General features: G+C 57.7%; 1 protein-coding gene across 3 annotated transcripts in view; it reads left to right on the forward strand.

The window, feature by feature from the left end:
- Positions 1-21,565, forward strand: part of AKT2 (AKT serine/threonine kinase 2) — a 34,705-nt gene that overhangs the window by 8,338 nt on the left and 4,802 nt on the right. The window contains exons 1-6 of one of the 3 annotated variants that reach the window (XM_040976312.1): positions 2,335-2,429; positions 4,980-5,109; positions 9,914-10,042; positions 10,867-10,978; positions 19,945-20,098; positions 20,411-20,542. In XM_040976312.1, coding sequence (XP_040832246.1) covers positions 5,064-5,109; positions 9,914-10,042; positions 10,867-10,978; positions 19,945-20,098; positions 20,411-20,542 — 573 coding nt within the window. In that variant the 5' untranslated portion in view covers positions 2,335-2,429; positions 4,980-5,063. Of the gene's footprint in view, positions 1-2,334; positions 2,430-4,979; positions 5,110-9,913; positions 10,043-10,866; positions 10,979-19,944; positions 20,099-20,410; positions 20,543-21,565 lie in introns of those variants that run through there. The other 2 variants (XM_040976311.1, XM_040976313.1) reach the window with 2 other exon arrangements.

The following is a 21,565-nucleotide window of genomic DNA, read 5'->3' on the forward strand; positions in this document are numbered from 1 at the left end:
GCAAAGGCACTGAGCTTATGTTGAGCTTGTTCCAGGCACGAGGCTTCTCTCTGCACATGTTTGTTCTGCAGTTTTTATGTTTTTAGTGTTGAAAGAGAGAATCATCTTCAGTCAGCTTGTTCACTCCCCAAATGCCTGCAACAGCTGGGGCCAGGCCAAGCCAAAGCTGGGAGTGCATCTAGGTCTCCCACCTGGGTGCCAGGGGCCTTACCCGCTGTCCTGCAGTGTTCACCCATGTGCAGAGGTGTGTTTTTTTTTTTTTTTAATTTATTTGTTTTTATTGGAAAGGCAGATTCACAAAGAGAAGGAAAGATAGAATGATCTTCCAACCACTGGTACACACCCCAAATGGCCACAGTGGTCAAAGCTGAGGCGATCTGAATTTAGGAGCCAGGAGCTTCTTTGGAATCTCCCGGGCGGGTGCAGGGTCCCAAGGCTTTGGGCCGCCCTCTACTGCTTCCCCGAACCACAAGCAGGGAGCTAGATGAGAAGTGGGGCCACCAGGACAAAAAACAGCACCCATGGGATCCTGCTGCTAGCAAGTGATGATTTAGCCATTGAGCCATTGATCTGGGCTGTGGAGCTCTGTACAAGGTCCCTGCCCTGACTGCTGGCATCACTGGCCGGAGCCGTGGGCAGCAAGCTGGTGAGTAGGCACACACAGGCAGCAGTGGTGGGGGAAGGCACACAGAGGAAGACTAGGAAAGTGGCATGTGAGTGGGATTTGAGAAGAGCAGGGCTGGGACCCCAGGTTTCCACATGGGGGCCCCTAGGGTTCTGCCTGAGCCAAGCACACCTGGAGGAGGAGGTGGGGGGCACAGGCCTCCAGCCGGCGCTCCCGTAGGGGCTACTTCTCCAGGCGGATAGGGATGTGCTGTCACTCAGAGTGGCCACCGGGCCGGGCCAGAGCTTAGCTACCCCACTTTCCTGCTGTAGGTGAGCAGACCAAAGGCTGGAAGGCCTGGGTCCCTGAGTCGCCCCCACCCCCATGCCCCTGCGCCACCAGTTCAGGCCATACCTCACCTTGGCCTTTACACAAATGGCTTCTCCAGCACCCAGCCCAGCGCCAGGGCAACCGGAGTCGGGGCTGGGGGTGGTCTCTGTGGGCGCCTCACTCTGGGCGCTGTTCCCGGGCAGATGAAACACCTGTTCCAGTGGAGCGCTGGGCAGAGGCAGTAAAACCTCCCCAGTGCCGTCAGCGCCCCGGACCCTTCCCTCACACCTGTCCCCACACTCCCGCCGACCTTCTGTGCCCACAGTGCTGGCAGCTGCGGGCCCCATCCCTATCCGGGGTGCAGGTTGCATCTCCAAGGGGGACTGACCCTGCCTTCTTGAGAGGAATCCTGGGGAGGGAGCAGCCCGGAGTCTTCTGGGTCCCCAAATAACTTTTGGGTGCTGCAGTATACGGGAAAGTAGCGTTTAATTCCCTTGCGGAGTATAGCAGCAAGTAGCTGAGGAATTCCTACCAGGTAGGGGCAGCGCCTGGAAGTTCTTCCTCTCCTTCGCTGCCCTCCTCATGCCTGGCTCCCCACTCAGTGGGGTGAGAAAGGCCACCCCCTGGTGGGGGCCATCTGGAGCCTGCTGGGCCTACCTCGCCCCTCCCCAGGCTGCTGTGGCCTGGGCTGTGCTTGGGGCTGGCGAGTGAGCGCTTGCTTTGCCTGGAGTAGCTCCACTGTGCAGCTTCTGCAGTTTGTTGACTGTTCCTTCTGGTCCTTCTGCCCTGGGGGCTTGCGGTGGCTGTGGCTGCTGTGTCCCCGCAGGTACGTGTGTGTGTGTGTGTGTGTGTGTGTGTGTGTGTGGTGAGCCATGGGGCTGCTGGCCATCCGGGAGCCAGGGAACTGCTGGGAGGTAGGGCAGGCACAGGCGGAGCTTTCGTGTCTCCTGCCAAGTCATTTTCCACCGTGAATGAGAGTTGGCGGCCCCCCTCCCCCCTGCATCCTTCCGGACACTTGGCGGTGGCTTTCTTGATCGCAGGCCTTCCTGGGAGACGGTTGGTTTTAATTTGCACTTGCTCACAGCTAATGGGATTGTGTGTGAGACGCTCTGGCTGTGTGCACTTTGCCACGCTGCTGACTTGAATCTAGCCAACAGCTGCGGCTCTTGCCTGGGCTCTCAGCAGAGCCCCAGCCTGGCTCCCCTGGGAAGTGGAGAGCGGGGAGGGTGCTGGCAGGCCCTGTGTGCTGCTTCCCTGCGAGCTGGCCGGCCTTTGGCTATGGTGCCTGTTTCATCACTGCTGGCCTGCGTCATGGACACCTCGGCCGAGGCACCGCCTTCAGTGGGAGGACGGGGTGGGGTGCGGGGATCTTCCAGCCCGCCCCCCCCCCCCCCCCCGGTCTCGCTTCCTAGTTGCCGAAAAGAGACTGTGCAAAGGGGCTCCGGGTGCAGAGCAGTGGCCAGGGCCACCACCGCTTCATGCCCGGGGACACAAGGTGAATGCCCCGCTGCCCCTCCTGCCCCCAGCCTGTGGCCTTTCCTATGCCAGGGTAGTTGGGAGCACTATGAAAAGGCCACCCAGCTGGCCATGGCCCTAGGGTTCCAGAGTTCTGAACACCCCCTTCAGCCATACCTGGCTGCCCTCACCACTCTCCTGCTTGGTGGCTGCTGCAGGGTGAGTGTTTCCTAGGCACCAGAGTGTAAGACGAGCCCTGTGCTCACAGTGGCCCGTAGCCTGGTACCTCTGAGTCCCCAGGGCCTTGAGAGGTGATGTCGCTGGGCCAGTGAGGGAGGAGAGCTAAGCTGGACACGGTTACCTGCACAGCTACCTGCCCTTCCCTCGGAGCCCTAGGTTTCCCCCTCCACCTTTGGCAAGGCTAGCCTGCCCTGAGCTCAACTCTTAGTTCAGGATTAGGCCAGGGTTCCCCAGTCTCCCAGCCTCAGCTCCAAGTGGCACCCACACTTGCCCAGCTCCTTCTGGCCTCAGAGTCTTTGCCATTGCCGTTCCCTGCTGGAAATGCTTTTCCCTGCAAGTGTGCCCTTGGTCGTGCCACGTGTCCACTCTCACGGCCTGTCCCAGGCCACTCCTGGTGTGCTCTGCTTGTTGCTTTTCTCCCCACGCATTGTTGTCCTGTGTTTATTCTGCATGGTGTTTTGCTTCCCTGCTGGAATGTGAACCCCGGGAAGTCAGGGCTGTGCTCTGGGCATGCCGTGTCTTCTGCCCTCAAGACAGTGTCTGGCTGAGGACACGCTCAGGAGCAGAATTGGCAAGTGTCTTCCCACGTTCATTTGCAGGGTGTTTGGCAGGTCTTCCCATCACCGGTGCTGCAGGTGTGTCGCCTGCAGCCAGAAAGGCTTCTGGGAAGAGGCATAGCTGAGATCTTGAGCGGGAAGGGGGACCATGGAGGGCCCAGGGGTTGGAGGGGAAGGTGGAAGTGGGGAGGGCAGATTGAAGAGGAATGATGCCTGCTGTGGGTCTGAGCGGAGAGGGACAGGGTCCCCTTCTGATGGAGGTGGGTGCTGACTGTGGGGGCGGGACTGTGGGAGGCCCAGGCTGCTGTAGTGGGGAGAGGCTGCCGGGCAGCTCCTGCAGGACCTTGAACCCCAGGGGCTTTACACAGACGAAGGAGGGTTGCACCTGCTGAATAGAGAATGTGGGTGGGGGAGGGGATGGGAGCCCACCGGCCCTACTTCAGGAGAGGTGGACAGGCACCAGGGGGTCAGCTATCTGGGGGTGTGGCAGTTGGATCAGCTGCCTGGCTCCGCATATTGCCTGGGGACCTCAGAGTCCACACGTGACCTCCACCATTCCACCCACGCGGCCCTCCCTGTCCCGTCCATCCTGCCTCCCCCATCTTCCCACTTCACCTCCCTTCCTTCTGCCCGTCTGGGCAGCCTGCCACCGTCACATGCCAGGCAGTAGTGTGTCCGGCCCACCAGCTCTCCTGGGGTACTAGTGAAAGCCAGTGCCCACAGTGTCCCTAGAGCCAGTTGCCGCTTCTCCGGGGGACCGCCCGAGCTCCTGACCTGCTGTCCGTAAATAACCCCAGGGCCTGGGAAGGCGCGAGGCGCCTAGCAGGGCGGGCAGTGGAGCGGGGTGCCAGGGCCCCCTTCCAGGGCCCCTGCTCCAGGTAGGGGCCCAGCTGGCAGCCGCCTCGCGCCCTTCTCTCTTCTGTTCTGGGAACTTGAGATCAAGCAGCGGCCTTGGCGTCTGTCAGTCTGTCGGCTGCTCGTCCTGAGGACAGAGCGGAGGTCCCAGGGAAGGGACCAGGGCCTGGCCAAGCCCGCTGGACATACGCAGTAGGTTACTTGCGCATTCATGGTCCTGGAGTGTCCCAGACCTGTTTTTCTTCCATCATCTGGGGGCCGGGGGCGGGGTGGGGGAAGCCTGAAAGGGTCTTGGGGGCTGGCCAAGGGAGGGGAGGTGGAGGGGTACTTGGCTTGCTGATGGTGACAGATGGTGGCTATGTGGTTTGAAAAAGAGAACGAGTGAGAGCACCTCTGTGTGTGTGTGAGGTGTGGAAGTGTATAGGATGAGGGGTGTGTGAGAAAGGTTGTGTGTGGGATATGAGGTGTGGAGCACGGGAGGGGTGTGTGTGTGTGCGCAACGAGGGCTGTGTATGAGGGGGTATGAGGTTACGTTTGGAGTGTGAGTGGCATGTATGGGGTATGGGTCATCAGATGCTGGTGGCCTTGCCTGCTCCTAAGGTGCCTGGGCCTGTCCAATTCATCCTGGGTTACCTCAGCTGTGGGGCACGACAGTGATGCAGGGGTGGCACCACAGCCACCTTGTGGCACTTAGGCAGTGGGGATGGGGGGGCGTGGTGGAGGGGCCCACTTCGCCGTCCATAGGCCAGAGAGCTCTGCTGCCCCACACTGGAGTCCCTGGGCACAGGGGTGACAGTCCCCCTCAGACAGGGCCCTGAGGCCTGGTCTCCAGCATCTTCCCTGGCCCACCTGGGGCCTCACAGACAAGGCAAGGCCTCAAAGCCAGGCCCCCTGACCTCAGGCTCTGCCCTGTGACTGGCCCCTCTCTTGTCTTGCAGATTGGGCTCTGTCCACAGTGCCTCCTGCATGTCCTGCTGCCCTGAGCTGCGCCAAGTGAGGTGACAGCGGGTCACGCTGCCGCCATGAACGAGGTGTCTGTCATCAAGGAGGGTTGGCTGCACAAGCGCGGTAAGGACCTACTTCCACCCACGGGGCACAGTCCTCCATGGAGCCCACATTGCCCTGGGCATCAGGGATCGATGGCCAAGAAGCAGGCAGGTGACCCCTGTGGTGCTGCTACTGCTGTGACAAGGAGGAGCTGTGGGAGTCCAGGGGAGCCACTCTGAGGATGTTTTGGGGACAGTCCTGGAGGAGGTGAGGCGTGCCCCACCCGACTGGGAGGGCCAGGGCCGGCCGGCAGCTGCTGTGTGTGTTCCAGTCTCTCTAGCATTTGCGGCCCTGGTCGAGGTGAGCATGAGGGGCTGGGGCAAGGCAGCAGGGAGCCCAGCGGGCCAGCACCTGGTCTCCCCACTCTGGTCTCAAGGTGCAGACAGCTCCTGGGCAAACAGTCCCATGGTGGTCGCAGAGTAATGGGAGAGTAATGGGAGGCATCCGTGAGCAGGAAGTTCCCAAATAGCACTAGCGTTGGGAATGAGCACCTTGGTTCACAGCAGGAATAGTAGGGAGCCCTGAGCCAGTGAGCAGGCTTTGCAGGAGGCAGAGGTGCTCGTGGGGCTGTGGGGGTTGGGAGATAAGCTCACCATCCCTCCTGAGCAGCCCCAGGGGACAGAGGCCGCTGCCTGGCCCAGGTCCCCCACTAGGCTAAGCAGGGACACTCCTTCCCACTGTCCCCTGGCCCCAGCCTGAGCTTGAATCCTGCGCTGGAGGCTACCGTTAGAGTTTGTCAAGCCCTGGCAGGGTTTAGCCCCTGCTCTGCCACTCTGTCTCGGTGTGTGTGAGCTAGGGCTGTCTACTCTCTTAAAGCCTTGGTTTCACAGCGGTCACGCTGGTCAGCAGCCTGAGGACAGGGTGCTCAGTCCCTGCATCAGCCCCTTGCCTCTGCAAGTGCATGGCTCCGCCCTTGGGGTTCAGGGGCACCTGTTGCCTGAGAGATTGGGAGTACGGCTGCATGCATGGCATGTGCTGGGATCTGGGTCTGAGTGGGAGGAGCCACAGAAGTGGCTGGAGAACGGTGGGGGTTGGGAATTTGTTTCTGGATTCGGCTGATGGCATTGCTTGGGTCTTGCTCCCCCTTGGGGCCTTGCTGTCTCCATGTGTGTTCCACACAGGTTCTCCCTGGCTGCTGGGATGGCCTAGTGTGGACACAGCTGCCTCAGGAGGGCCACCACTGACACTCCCATGTGCTTGTCGTTTGAGTCATAGCCAGTGGTTGTAGGCCCTACCAACTGCCCCTGTCTTTGCCACCTGCACCCTCCCTTTCCCCTCTGCTGGTTAAAAGAACATCAACCCCAGTTTCCTAAACAACCCTGGGCTTTGCTGTGGGCAGGCCCAAGGCTCCAGTCCTGCCCTGTGGGGTAGATACCATTGTGTGGACTGGAAAGCAGAGGCGGTTGCAGGAAGTGCCAGAACAGACTCCTGAACCAGTGCTCTCAAGGCCTGGAGGGTGACCATTAGCCTCCCTCCTGCCACACATGGGTGACTGAGCGTTGGCTCACCCCATTCACCACTCCCACACCCACCAGCCCTGTCAAAGCCTCTGTGGCCAGCGTGGAGATGGGCAGAGTAGTGGCCAGGCACGGGCTCTGGGCTCTGCCTCTCCCGGTGACAGCTGGGAGCCTTGCCAAGCCTTGGCACCTGCCTGTGCCTCAGTTTTGTCTGTAAGGGGGAGGAAGCTGTGAGGATGTTTTTTCTTCCTTTCTTCATCTTCTTTCCTTTCACAAAGTAACAGATGAACCCCTCCTTGCCTACCCATGCCCTCCCACTCCAGCAGACTGCCCCCCCCAGGCTTCCAGTAGCAAAGATGAGGTGTCCTAGTTGTTCTCTTTTTAAGAAAACTGGAACCAACCTTGCTGAGCCTGAAACTGGCCATTTTAAATTGTACAATTCAGTGGCCTTTCATATGTTTGCTGAGTTACGCAACCGCCCCCGCTGTCCGGTTCCAAGACCTTTCCATCACCCCAGAGAAAACTTTGTACCCGTTCAGCAGTCCAAACTGTGGGGCCTCCAGCCTCTGGCAGCTGCCCGTCTGCTTCCTGCTTTGGGTCCCTGTCGCTGGCCCTGTGCAGTCGTGCCCTTGTGTGCGGGCTCCTTGCACAGATGTGCTCCAGCGCTTCCGGGAGGTAGCAGGTGTCTGTCTCCTGTTACGGCCAGCTGGTTCCCTGGGTGTCCGTCACGTGGTGATCATCGCTCACCTGGGAGTCCCCTGCCCTGTGGCTAGCATGGGCCATGCTGCTGCAGGCTGGCTGTTCTTCCCGCTGTGTTCAAGAGTGGAACCAACACTATCTCTGTTTACAATTTGATCTCCAACCTGAGTGTGTGTGATTGTGTCACCTGTATTCCCCACTCCTGTATTTGCCCTCTGTATGTATGTCTGCTGTGTTAACTCTGGCCGGGCCAAGCCTGGCGTGGTGGTGGCACCACACTGGGCTCTTTCCAGAACTGCTGCAGGGTCCCTTTGCCCCCTTGGGAGCACTTGTGGGCAACTTTTGTTTTTTGTTGCTCTCCTGGCAGCCCCAGGGCAGCCCCAGGGCAGAGGAAGGGTGCCTCTTCTTGGTGTTGATGTGTTGACACTGGTGTGATGACTTGTAACATAGCAATCTCATCACATGCTTTTTGCTGTTGCAGAAACGTGTGTTGGACTCCCTGATCCATTTTTAATTAGGCTATTTGTCTTTTGTTGTTGAGTTGCTATAAACAGTTTAAAAAAATGTGAAAGACTGTTATGCGAAGGGGAGTTTTATACACACATCTACCTTTGTTGATTTGCTCCCCAAATGGCTGCAACAGGCAGGCCTGAGCCGGGAGCCTGGAACTCTGTCTGGGCCTCCTGCAGAGGTCCAAGGGCGCAGACCCTGTCTTTGTCCTCCACTGACTTCCTGGGCACGTTTTCAGGGAACTGGATTGTAAGTGGGTCAGTGGGGACTCAACCTCACATCCTCCTGCCGTGGCAGTTGGCAGCTTAACCTGCTGCCCTGCAGTGCCGGCCCCCTGGAGCACCCACTGACCATGGACGTTTGGGTTTAAGCTTTCACTCTCAGCTCTCTTTCATTGGTCTGCACGTTTATTGTGGTAATCACACCATTTTTATTACTATCGTTTTGTGGTAAGTTTTGGAATTGCCAAGTGCAAATATTTAAACTTTGCTCTTTTTTCACCATTTGCACTCTTGAGGGGTGCCTTGTAATTCTGAGTAAATCAGAGCAATGGCTTTTCACTTCTGCAAAGCCTCCTGTGAGCGCGGTGTGTGGGTTTACACTGACGGTGTGTCCTGAGCCATCCTTTCTTTCCTGGGAGAAGCTTCACTTGGTCATGACGTATAACCCTTTCCTGTGCTGTGGAATCTGACCTATACCTGATTGGCATTATTCAGTGCCTCCACTGTAAAGAGCTTAGCAAGTTCAACGCTGTGTGACCCAAGGGCAGATCTGAGCACAGGCCCAGGTGATTCCCTCAGGGGCCTCTGCGTGGTTCACGGGCACCTCTGGAAGAGGGCACAGGGACCCCAATGAGCAAAGTGACTTCCCGGGTGGTGCAGCAAATGTGACCCTGAGCCCGCCTTGCCCTCCCACCTTCTGTATTCCCTGTGAGCCCAGGGTCTGCTGGCCTGCTGATTGCATGCGGAATAGGCTGGCGACCAGGGGTTTTTATTGAGCATCTATGCTGTGCTCAGCTGTAGGCAGGTACTTCATTCTTGCCATATCCATTTTGATTTAAAAAAAATTTTTTTTAAAGATTTATTTGAAAAGCAGAGCTTCTCTCCGTCTCACACACACACTCAGAACTTCCATTGGCTGGCTGAAACCAGGAACCTAGCACTATGTCCAAGCCTCCCCTGTGGGTGGCAGGGCCGTGGCACTCGGACCATCCTCTGCTGTGGTCCAGGTGCATTCGCAGGGAACTGGACAGGAAGTGGGGTAGGCAGGATGCCAACGGGTACCCTGTGGGCTGCCAGTGTCGCAGGTAGGGGCTTAGCATGCTATGCCACCATGTGGGCACGGCCCTCGGTTTTCAAAGCATTGCTGAGACACAATCCATACAGCACGCAGCTCAGCCATGAGAAGTGTGCAGTACGGCTGCTGGTGTGGCGAGCCTGTGCCACCGTCACCACAGTGACTAGAGGACGCCTGCACTTCTTCACCCATGGGTCTTCCCCCTCAAACCCTGGATGGTTCCCACCCCTCATCTGTCTCTGTGGACTTGCCTATTCTGGACAAGTCCTAGAAACAGAGTCACAGGGTCTGTGGCCCCGTAGTCCTTCCATGGAATCCAGGGGTCTGTGGGTTGTGGCTGCTGTGCACAGGCTCTTCTGTGGACGTGTGTGTGTGTCTGTCTCTGTGTGTGGTGTGTATGTGTGTGTACAGTGTGAGTGAAGTGCTGGAGTCCCCCATCAGGACATGTGTGCGGGGCCAGGGCTGTGAGAGGGCGAGGCAGCCACTCCCCTGCCTGGCACTGAGGGCTCTGGCATCCCATCTGCTGCCCAGCCCCAGGGCTTGGCCTTACAAGACTACAGGGCGTGTGCTTTCGGAAGCCTGGGTCTCCCCCAGGACAGAGCCATGCTGGCAAGGACGCCTCACTGCTGGCCACAGGCTGGGGCAGCTGGCGCCCCAGGGCACTGCTGCAGGCGCCTTCCTGCCAGGCATGACCTCTGGGTCACTGGGCCCAACGCCTCTGCCTGCGTCAGCAGGGGCCACCTCCAGGGCTCTCCTGGGAGAGGGGCTCTCTGGCCGCCCCTGGTGAGTCATGGTCATGCCAGCTGCCCACCTGGACCTCTCTTCAACCTTGCCTCACCCTCTCCCCTCATGCCTTGTTTCAGGTGAATACATCAAGACTTGGCGGCCCCGGTACTTCCTGCTGAAGAGTGATGGCTCCTTCATTGGCTATAAGGAGCGGCCTGAAGCCCCCGACCAGACCCTGCCCCCCTTGAATAACTTCTCTGTGGCAGGTGTGTCTCAGAACCAGAGTTCGCAAGCTAAGAAAATGACTGTGAGATCTTAAGGGCACATGGGATTTGATCTTTTCAGAACCATTTCCTGCCCTTCTGTGTAGATGGAGCCCTATACCTCTGCCCCCGCAACACCTCTGTGCCCCAGCTTGAGCCAGCCAGGCTCTGGACTTCTTGACTGCGGTCAGGGTCCTCCCGCCCTGAGTTCTGGTTGCAAGGCCTCTCCTCTCCGATGACCTGGAGGGATGGAGTATCCACCCAGGCCTTGCAGGGCTGACTTCTTGTCTGCACCTGGAGGGCACGTCCACTGAGCCCTAACCAGCGGCAGCTACACATGCCCAGGGCCTGGTCCTCGGCCTTGCAACACCCAGTCCTGTCCTGGACCCTCTGCTCCTTCATCGGCTGCTGACCTGTCGGGCACCACATCCTTGTTGGCCTGCAGAGAACCTTTCAAACAGGCTGTGCCGCCTCACTCCAAGCAGCTCCTCCTCTCCAGCATTCTGCTCCACCTGCTTCCATAGCTTCTTCCACCAGGCCACTTCCCCTCATAGTCTGGTCCCGACCCCCCACTCTGCTCCCAGAAAGCTTTTTCTGGCTACCCTGCCATCACTGGTGACTCCAGTTCCACTGCTCGCCCCTGTCTCACCAGAATGCCCAGCCTCTTCCCAGCAGCTTCCCAGATTAGAGCCTTGTGCCCACGTTGTCCCAGCCTGACTTACAGGTGTCTTTCATCTGCTCCTATTCCGGTCCATGCATGTGAGGGCAGGATACGGGACAGGGCATGGAGCCGGCTCATGGTCCTCCCCTCCCCTGCCTGCCTGCAGAATGCCAGTTGATGAAGACTGAGCGGCCGCGGCCAAACACCTTCGTCATCCGCTGCCTACAGTGGACCACGGTCATTGAGAGGACTTTCCACGTGGACTCTCCGGATGAGAGGTGAGTGTGGGCCCTCACAGGGCACTGCTGCCCACAGTGGCCCAGGTGGGTGTGAGGAGGTAGCTGCAGGAGGACAGACACACCCCCCCCCTTTCACCCTGGGACCCTACAAGGCGTTCTAGTCTGCGGGAGTCTGGGCCTGGAAGAGCCACAGCCCTGTGGCCTGGGTCGGGACCTCCGAGGACCTGCGGCTCGGGGCAGGGGCAGGGGTCCAGCTCAGAACCAGAAGCAGGGATTCAGGTTCAGCGGGGTGGAGCTGGAGATGGCTCACTCCCACCTGCACCCCAGCTGGCCGGGCCCTCCCTTTTGCCCCAGCTACTGTCCTCCCTGCTGGAGGCCACAGAGGTCTCGTCCATGCTCTGTTCTGAACTCTGTCTTGGCTCAGCACAGCTCCATCTCTTGGTGCTGGTCGGCCTCGGTGAACCACAGAGCTGCTGTCTGCTTGGCTTCCTTCAGCAGTTGGATGCCTGGGTCCCCATGCTTCCCTAGCGTTGCTGAGGGTAGTGGGTCATGTCTGGTGTTTCAGCTCCTCCATGCAGCCAAGTTGTCAGGGTCTGCCTCCGGGATGTGTGTTGGGGCAGCTCTCCGAGTGGCCTCTTGGCTATGGGGGTCTCCTCTGCTTATGAGAACAGGTGCATATCAGGGTGAGGGGCTCCTGCTGGGCTGAATCTGGGGGTTCTGTGAGGCCTGTGGCCCCTCTAGGGCCAGTTGAGACAGTTGCCTGTTGCACAATTCTTGTTTATATCCAAAAGCTCTTTATATATTAGCTCTTTATACTGGCTGGCAAGTGTCCCTTTCTTTACTTCATCTTTTGGGCTGTTGCTTTGAGAACTTCCTCCAGACTTAAGCTGGCCCTGCAGAACCTGGGACCAGTACTATCTAGCAGGCGTGCATTTTGCAGCAATGCGAGCTTGGGACCAGCAGCACCCAGCAGGAATACACTGTGTGGCGAGGCCAGCCTCTTGAGTGTCCCGGGTCTTGGCTCTCTGTGTCTGGGTAGTTGGAAAGGCAGCAGCGAAGACTGTGATGGTTCACTTGTTTCCATGGTAACTGGCCACAGTGGCCAGCAGCTGCCTCATGGACATGCAGTTCCAGTGGCTGTACTGTTTTCACAGGGTGTCACCACGGTTGGCGCAGGACTTACCGTAGCATATCTCCCGAGGGTTAAAAATACATCCACCCCACCACGGGGAACAACACTGCTGCCCCGGCCAGCTGAGGGGTTACTCAACTGAAAACCAGGGGCCAAAGTGTGGCATGGTGGTGAAAGCAGATGCAGGGCAGCAGGAGTGTGGGTGCTGGGTGTCAGGCCAGCGGCAGACAGGAGGAAGGCCCGGTGGAGGTGGATTGGCTCTGTGCTCAGGGCCACCGAGGCTTCAGTGTGGCTGCTGTGCCAGGAGGCACAAAGGGAAGAGAAGCAGAAGCAGGAGAGCTTGGCCATGGCTTTGGCTCCTGGGCAGCACCCATTAGAGCCCCAGCTGGTGTTGCTGTAAGGCCAGGGAGGAAGCTAACGAATGGCTGAGGGCCTTCCAGGGTGAGAGGTGATCTAGTCCCCATGTCACAGGGCAAGTACCGCCCCATCCCTCTGCCGCTGCTCCCCCTGGAGAGAAGGCTGTGCCATGGGATCATGTGAGTTGAGGTGGCACAGAGCATGTAGGTGGTCTACACGCAGACACAGCAGCTCAGCATGCGCCACTTCAGCGTCACCTGACCCTCTCTTACGCTGGTTCTTGAACTTGTGTTTGTCCCTAGAGAGTCTACTCCTTATTGCTTTAGTAGACCTCTCCTAAGAGTGGGAACTTTTGGGGCTGTGCTGCAAGGAAGCTGGTTAAGCTACTGCCTGCATCCCAAATGGATGCCAGTTTGTGTCCTGGCTGTTCCATTTCCAATCTAGCTCCCCGCTCATGCACCTGGAAAAGCAGCAGAAGACGAGCCAAGTGCTGGGGCCCCTGCAGCCGCGGAGGAGACCCAGATGAATCCCCTGGCTCCCAGCTTCCATCTGGCTCAGCACTGGCTATTGGGGCCAGTAGGGAAATGAACCAGCGATGATCCATGGGCTCTCTGCCTCTCCCTCTGTCTTTGAAATGATTAAGTTTCTTGCACATATCCACACACACACATATAAAATACATTTAAAAAAAAGAACTTTGTCCTGTAGAATCGTGGCAGCCTATAGTGGCTGAGGTGATTATATAAGGCTGAGTACCCCCAATCTGGAAGAAGCACCTCAGCGTGCTCCGAATTTTGAAACTTTCTGAAAGTCATGTCCACACTCCAGTGAAAGCATTATATTTCTAAACATTTTGGTATTTTTCTTTTCCTTTCATTTGACAGAGCTTGCAGTTCCTGGTTCCCTGCCCAGATGCCCAGGGGCTCAGCCCAGGTGCCCTGAGGCAGGGTCCCATGTCCTGAGCTAGCCCTGCTGTCTTCCCAGTCTGTATCTGTGGGATGCTAGAGTGGGGAGCCAGAGCTGCGGGTAGAACTCGCCCACTTGTGGGGTGTAGGTGTCTTCAACCATGAGCCCACTGCCCAGGCATGTTAGAGTTCAGATTTTTGACTTAGGGATGTCCACGGACACAGGGTTGGATCAGAACACCCATGTCCCATTTTGGAACACCAGAACCTTGCTTGGATCCCAGAACCGAACCGCCTTGTGGTGTACCTGGCACCCTCCCTCAGCCACACTGACCTGCTGATCCCCACGCTGGTTGGCTTCCTGCCCCAGGACCTTTGTGCTTGCTGTTCCCTTTGCTGGGGACCCTCTGCCCACTGGATGTCACCGTGGTTCTCTGCTCACCCCCCCAGAGCCTCCTACCCCATACATGGGGCTGTTTCCTTTACCTGACAGACACAATACTAAAGGGACTTGATCTGTTTATTTATTTATGCATTTATCACACAGATGCATATTCAGTAAATATTTAGTTAGTAAAAGAAAAATTAAAATGGATTTTTGTTGTTGAGCAAGGCATGATTTTAGGAGTTTCAACTTAAGGAAAAATGTGTTTATTTTCATCTGCTTGGAAGAATGGCAATGACAGAAAAATCTTCCATCTGCTGGTTCACTCCCCAAATGCTTGCAACAGTTGGACCAAGCCAGGCTGAAGCCAGGAGCCCAGATCTCCCTCAGGTCCTCCTGCTCATGGTGGTAGGAGCTCAAATACATGAGCTGTCATCATTTGTGGGGAGTCAGATTAGATGCAGAATAACCAGGACTCGAAGCAGCGTTCCCCCTTTAGACTGGCCCCTCTCTTTCAGGAGGACGGAGCTCTGGCAGAGAGGGCTCACTTGTACTCGCAGGACAACCCCATCACATTACCTCCCTGAGCTGCCCTCAGAGGGGCGCTGTGTCCTGCCAGGGTGGCTGCTGTGTGCCTTTCTGCTTGGGGCTCGGTTCTCTGGCTGTGGGGAGGAGCACAGGAGGAAGTGGATGTAGAAGTGGCCGCGGCACAGCCTGCCCCTGGAATCCTTGTGCACTTGGGGCTGCTGCGGTCCCTGCCACCAGTGCCTCTGGCTTCTCTCACTGGCCACTGATGTAAACAGATGGGTGCCTAATGCCCCTGTGTAAAACCTAGCTGCCATTCCAGGTCCCTCTCATGGTGGCCCAGGGAGCTGTCCAGCCTGTCCTCCGTCCTGCCCTCTTCTCCCCCACTCATCTCCCTTGACTCTGCCATGCTCACCTGCTGCAGCCTCGGCAGGCCCCCAGCATCCTCTGGCCCCAGGGTCTGTTTCCAGCTGCTTCCTCCATCCTGCATGCACATGTCTCCTGGCTCTCACAGCCGCAGGCCAGGTGCCCACTCTAGGGGCTGGGGCGGTCCCAAGTGCTGGTGATGTCCTCGGTCCTGGCTTAGACCCCATCCTGATGGGGAGATTTCCTTTGCTGGTCCATCTCATGTGGCTTCCCTGTAGGGCTAGTGGCTACAAGGTGTCTTGTTCCCAGCTCTGTCCTTGGTGCCCAGGGTGGCCTGGCACATGAATGGTGCTCAGGATTTACTGCTGGCCGGGTTCTCCCGACTGCCCCTCAGGCACTGCAGTCCACCCTACCCACGTCAGCTCCAGCCCGCACGCCCAGGGCATCTCTGTGCCCGGTGTTGCCTGCGGGAAGGCTGTGTGGCCAGTCCTCTGCAGAGCTGAGGCCCAGCCCTGGCTACTGCTCATGCTCTGGGTCTTGCCTCATTTCTCTGTGCCTGCCTGTCCTCACTGTGACCCTGAATGAGGGCTGAGAACGTTCTGGAAAGGAGCCATGGTAGGAACACCTGATTTGTTAGGTGCCCAGACCTCTGCTAGCCACAGAGTAGACCAGAGTGAGCCTGTTGGTGCAGAGCGCAAAGCAGGTGGTTGCACCTGTTGGGTGGGACTGTCACAAGGGTTGTCAGATGACAAGGGTGACGACATTGTTGTCAGTGCTGCTCAGTCGGGGGAGCCCCCTCAGCGCTCCACAGAGAGGCTCGGACCACAGCCATTCCTTCACTTTGTCCTGGGCTGCATGGCAACTCGTGGTCTGTGCAAATGCCTGTGAGAGTCCCTGCTAGGAACCACGGCTGCCTGGTCACTTCTGAGGCACACAGCTGGGACCTACAGTACTGGGAGAGGCCTCTTGGTCCCAAGCAGGAGTCAACTTAGCCTGCACCTGGGCACTGGCCCTGTCTGCCCCAGCTGTGTGATCTCCTGACACCACACCCCTATGTGCCTCAGTTTCCCCATCAGCTACAGTTCCCTACCCCATGCCTTGGAACATCAGGGGTTGGTGGGGTGGGTGATGTTGCTGCCCCTCTGTTTTTGTCTCCTAGTAGAGGGGGTGTTGGTTCCCCAGGGCTCTCCTTTTGGGGGGTGGAGACAATTTGGGTTGCAGCTTTGAGCGTGAGCTCCCCTCTGTCCTGGACACCGTGTTGCAAACCCTTGAGGAATGGCCTGGATGGAGGCCCTCGCTTTTCCTCTGGAATTCTGAGGGCTGCAACCTCACAGCCTTGGTCCAGTTAGAGCAGGGTTGGGGCAGAAGGACCCTGTGACTCCTGGCCAGCCTCCTGCCTCTGTACCCTGCTGTGCCTATGGCAGCCATGGGGCCTGGTGGCGGGCTAGGCCTGCAAGGGTTGTGCTGACTCAAGAGGCACCCTTGCCTTGTGGGCTCATGCCTCTATTCTCACAGGGTCTCTTGGGATGAGGTCACTTCAGCTCCTGACTCAGCTGACTTTGTGCCCCTCCTTCCTCCCTCCCCGCTCTGTAAAGCAGCTGGCGTCACCTGCACGTGTGTCTGCAGCCTGCTCCGCACATGTGGCTCTCGCCATGTCCCTACTGCCGCATGTATTTTTTTTTTAAAGATTTATTTTTTATTATTTTTTTCATTGGAAAGGCGGATATACAGAGAGGAGAGACAGAGAGGAAGATCTTCCGTCCGATGATTCACTCCCCAAGTGAGCGCAACGGGCCGATACTATGCCGATCCGAAGCCAGGAGCCTCTTCCGGGTCTCCCACGCGGGTACAGGTTCCCAAAGCTTTGGGCCGTCCTCGACTGCTTTCCCAGGCCACAGGCAGGGAGCTGGAAGGGAAGCGGGGCTGCCGGGATTAGAACCGGCGCCCATATTGGATCCTGGGCGTGCAAGGCGAGGACCTTTAACCACTTGCGCCACTGCGCCGGGCCCCTGCCGCATGTATTTTTAACATAGACACCATGTTGTCACTTAGGAGATCTGTGGGTGGCTGTTGTGTCTTTTTTTAACCCACAGTCTTAGCCTCAGGGTCAACATTTTGAAATTTCTAAGAGGACTGCTCTGGTCTGATCAGGCATCATGAGACAGGTCCCTGCCCCTGTGTTTTTTGAAAAAAAAAAAAAATATTAATGCTGGGATTGGGACTTAGGCTATAATTCGTTCCAAAGGGGGCATAGGGTAAAACGAGTTGAGAAATGCTTGCTGGAGGCATGGGGCTGGGGAGAGAGATGCCGCCCTGCCGAGAATGGGTGCCCCCTTCATGACCCAATGCCTATGGGTAGGAGGCCCTGGCCTTGCGGGCACACTCCGTGTGGACCCCTGCTGCAACGCATCTGCCTTACAGAGTGGGGTGTGATGCTTATCCATCTCAGGGCTAGGTGTCATGGGGCTGAAGCTGGTTAGAGAGGACAGAGCCGCCTGTGTGTCAGCTGGGGCCTTGGAGCATCCCTGTTACTCACTCAGCAAGCTTGGTGCACCTGCTCTTCTTCTGGAATTGGGTCTTAACCTGGTACCTCAGTTTCCTGCTCTGCTGTGTGCGCTGGGCCTGGGGTGCTCCTGAGTGCTGGTGACTGGAGGGCTCCTTGTCCCCCCCTGATGCTGGGTCCCTTGGCGGCGGCTGCCCTCCTCCAACCAGGACTGCTATAGTGCAGCTAGATGGTCACACTCGCTTGCGTTTGTGCACGGGACAGGATGCTTGCTCTCACTTGAATGTGTGATTGGGAACGGCCGTGTGTGCCTGAACCTGTGTGGGTGTGAGTATGTGACCAGGGACGGCCACACTTGCCTGAATCCACGTGTGAATGGGAGCAGGTGTGGGTGTGTGCTTGGGGATGGCCATGCTTGCCTGACCCTGAGTATGGAGTCTTGATCGGCTAGCTGCAGCCACACAGAACTGTGCCTGGGTGTGCCCTCCCTTTCACACCAGTGGTGTCTGGGATCCTTGCAGTCAGCGTCCAGCCTACCCCTGTCCTGCTCCACCCCTCCCTGCTCCTGCCCTGCCTCTGCCCTGCTCCTGCCCTGCCCCGCCCATGTCTTTCCCTGTCCTGCCCTGCCCTGCCTCAACCCTGCTCTGTCCTGCCCTGCTCCGCCCTGCTCCACCCATGCCCCTGTCCTGCCTCCACCCTGCCCTGTCCTGCCCCACCCCTGTCCTGCCCTGCTCTGCCCAAGCCCCTGTCCTGCCTCCTCCCTGCCCTGTCCTGCCCTGGTTCTGCCCCTGCTCTGCTCCAGCCCTTGCCCCGCCCTGCCCTGCCCCTGCCCTACCCCTGCCTCTGCACTATACCTGTCCCTGCCCCACCTTGGCCTACTGCTGCCCCTGCCCTGCCCTGCCTGCTCTATCTGATTGCATCAATGACTCCCACACTGTCTGTGCGGCCCAGCAGCCCGAGGGGTGAGGCCTGCCTGTCAGGTGTCAGCTGGAAACACAATGGAATTTTTATTTTGTGTTTAAAGATATTTATTTATTTGAATGGCAGAGTTACACAGAAAAAAAGGTACGCGAGAGAGATCTAGTCGCTGGTTCATTCCCCAACTGATTGCAGATCAAGCTGGGCCAGTCTGCAGCTAAGAGCCAGGAGCCTTTTCTGGGTCTCCCACATGGGTGTAGGGGCCCAAGGCCTTTGGCCATCTTCACTGCTTTCCCAGGGCATTAGCAGGGAGCTGGATCAGAATTGGAGTAGCCGGGACTCTCACCTGCCCCAATTTTTACTTGGTAAAAAATATTTATGGGACCAGCACGATGGCTCAATTTGCTAATCTCCTGCCTGCAAGTGCTGGCATGCCATGTGAGTACTGGTTCATGCCCTGGTTGCTCCACTTCCCACCCAGCTCCCTGCTTGCAGCCTGGGAAAGTAGCAGAGGATGGTCCAAAATCTTGGGCCCCTTTCATCCACGTGGGAGACCAGGATGGAGTTCAAGGCTTCTGGCCCCATCCTGCCTGTTGTGGTCACTGGGGACTGTTATTCTGCCTTTCAAATAAATAGTATTATTTTTTCCTGACGAAGGAGATTTTCCTTACATTGCTGCCGGCCAGGAGTTCTGAAATGGGATGCGGTTTCCCAAGCTGCACCCTGCCTGCTGCACCCCTGTGTTTTGTGTAACATCAAGAGAAAGCGGAGCCCAGTTCAGTAAAGACTGGAGGTTTAGGAGGCTGGCCCACAGGTGGATCCAGCTCGGGTTCTGTTGCCCCCTGGCTGCCTGGGTGGTGGAGGATGGACCCTGTCTAAGCCATGGGCGGGCGTGGCACTTTCTGGCGGGGCTGGGGAGCCACTGGAAGGTGGGCAGGGCAGGGCCGGCATTCTCGGTTCTTGGCTCTGTTGGGGCTGCTGTACTTGCTGCGGCTTAGGTAAATCTCTGACATCTGGGAGGCTGCTTGCTCACTCTCTCCGAACTTTCTCATGCTGGTTGCTTTATTTCCCCACTGGCCCTGTAATTGTTTTCTAGATACAAACAAAATGGACAAACTACACAATGTATAGATTGAAGTGCTTAAAGTTACTCTGTGTGTGTGTCCAAAATGGTAATATATATAAACAGTTCAGTATTGTTCAGCCTAAGTTTTTAGAATGATTGACTTAACTCATCGAGGGCAGAAGGACAGAGAAGGAAATAGCAGTATCTTCAATGTGTTGGTTCACTCCCCAGATGGCCCACAAAGCTGGGAACCAGGAGCCCCGTCTGGGTCTGGCTCACGCACTGGGCCTTCTACAGTGCACTAGCAGGGAGCTGGATTGGAAGCGGTGCCCCTTTGGGAGGCTAACAGTGTCTGTTGATCTTAAACCAGGCTCCATTTGGCTGGCACCTGCTTCTTTTTTAGCAAACTTCTTCTGCTTTCCCACCTCAGCACGCCACCCCGCCTCTGCTCCTTGCAGGCCGGCCAGCTGTTGCCTGCGTCAGCCCGAATTTTTTCTTTTGCCCCCGGTCTTCTCAGCAGCACGTTGGTGACGTGTAAACTGGAGCCATCTGTGCTGAGGGGCTGGCTAGGAGGTGCACCAGTCTGCATCTTGGGTCGCCATCTGGCTTCAGGAGTCCCCTCCCCAACCCTGCCCCAGGAGGTCAGGGGTGCTCTGCTTGGTCCACTCGGGCCACCCCCACCCATTGCACCTTGAGACCTGAGAAGTATAAAGTAGCCCTCTGTCCCTGTCGGCATAGTCCCATGTCATCCTGAAGTGTCCAAAGGCACTGTCTCACATGCTGGCCCCTTGAAAGGGCAGGTGCTCCTGTGGTGTCTGAGTCGAGCCTCTCATGTGGTCCCCACGCAGGGAGGAGTGGATGCGGGCCATCCAGATGGTTGCCAACAGCCTGAAGCAGCGTGGCCCCGGGGAGGACCCCATGGACTACAAGTGTGGGTCCCCCAGCGACTCCTCCGCTGCTGAAGAGATGGAAGTAGCAGTCAGCAAGGCTCGCGCCAAGGTGGTGAGTGCTGTGGCCATCCGTGTGGGCAGGATCCAGCTGTGGGGCCGGGGCAGCCCCAGGTGCCAGTGCTGCTCCCTGCAGAGCTCAGTCCAAGGGCTTGTACCAGATCAGGCCCCAAGGCAGGACAGCCTTGGTGACACAAGAGCTGCTGCCCAGAGCTCCCCCTGGCTCCAGCTGCAGCCCCAGGCTGGCCCTGTGGCTGCCATGTCTGGAGTTCCCCTCCTCCTTCCTCCTGGGGCTGCCTCCCCAGCTGAGTGCCAGGCCCCGACTAGCTGAGTGCCAGGCCCCGACTATCGCTCTCCATCCCCGCAGACCATGAATGACTTCGACTATCTCAAACTCCTGGGCAAGGGCACGTTCGGCAAAGTAATCCTGGTGCGGGAGAAAGCCACAGGCCGCTACTATGCCATGAAGATCCTGCGGAAGGAGGTCATCATTGCCAAGGTGGGCAATAATGGCTAGAGCCCTGTGGGTGCAGGGGCCCAGCTCGTGGGCCACCTTCTGCCTTTCCAGGCACATTTGGCTGCCCTTTTTTGGTGAGGGCAAAAGCGGAAGGGACTTTGGCAGCTCAGGTGGACTGGGCTCTCTGGGGACTGGCCTGCTTCACTGATGTGCCCGTGAGGTCTCATGATGCTGGGAACCATGACGTTTGGCCTCATGCAGTAGCCCAGCTTGGTGGGCTGCAACCGATGCCTGCTTGGGGCTGGAGGCTCTGAGGGGTTGGACTGTCACCTGCGCCTTCTGCAGCTGTTGTCATTTCCCCCTGCAAGTTGCATTCCCTTTAGACTCAGTCCTGGAAGTCCCAGTGGGAGAGGGGGCCTGCCTGCAAGTCCCCTTGCACCTTGGGTGGCCATGGAGAGAGGGACTTGATCTCATCTGATCAGCCCTGTCTGAGCCCTAAGGTATGCCCTGGGGGAGGCTGAGCCAGGAATGGAACTCTATTTTTTCCCTTTGTTTCAAGTTCTCCTATTGGAAGATTCCAGACATACATGATTTTTTTTAAACTATTTATTTTTCATTTTATGTAAAAGACTGCCAGAGCTCTCCATCACTAGGTCACTCCTAGATCACAGCCTGCATCAGCTAGTGCTGGGCCAGGCCAAAGCCAGGAGCCTGGAGCTCCCTGCTGCTTTCCCACATGTGCCGCGGGGACTCGTCCATCTGCTAGGGTTTGCCATGGCAGGGGTGGGAACTGGTGTGCCGAGCAGCTCTTATCTGCCATGGAGAACACCCCTTCCCCCTCTCCTAGCACATGAAACCTTGCAAAGGAAGGTAGGTGTATCCTGTCGTTCACTAGCCTGGCCGACTTAGCTGGCAAAGGAATGTGGCCGAGGGGTGGCAGACACTAAGCACCCCAGTTAGCAGTCACTCCCGGTGTGATGGGTGTCAGCTCTGGCAGAGCACTGGTGGCGTCGGGTTGTGGGTGCTGTCCTGGCATGCAGGGGACATGTGGCCCATGTGGCCTTG

Source organism: Ochotona curzoniae, unplaced genomic scaffold (genome assembly GCF_017591425.1).
Source record: "Ochotona curzoniae isolate NIBS_2020 unplaced genomic scaffold, NIBS_Ocur_1.0 contig_2699, whole genome shotgun sequence".
NCBI lineage: Eukaryota > Metazoa > Chordata > Mammalia > Lagomorpha > Ochotonidae > Ochotona > Ochotona curzoniae.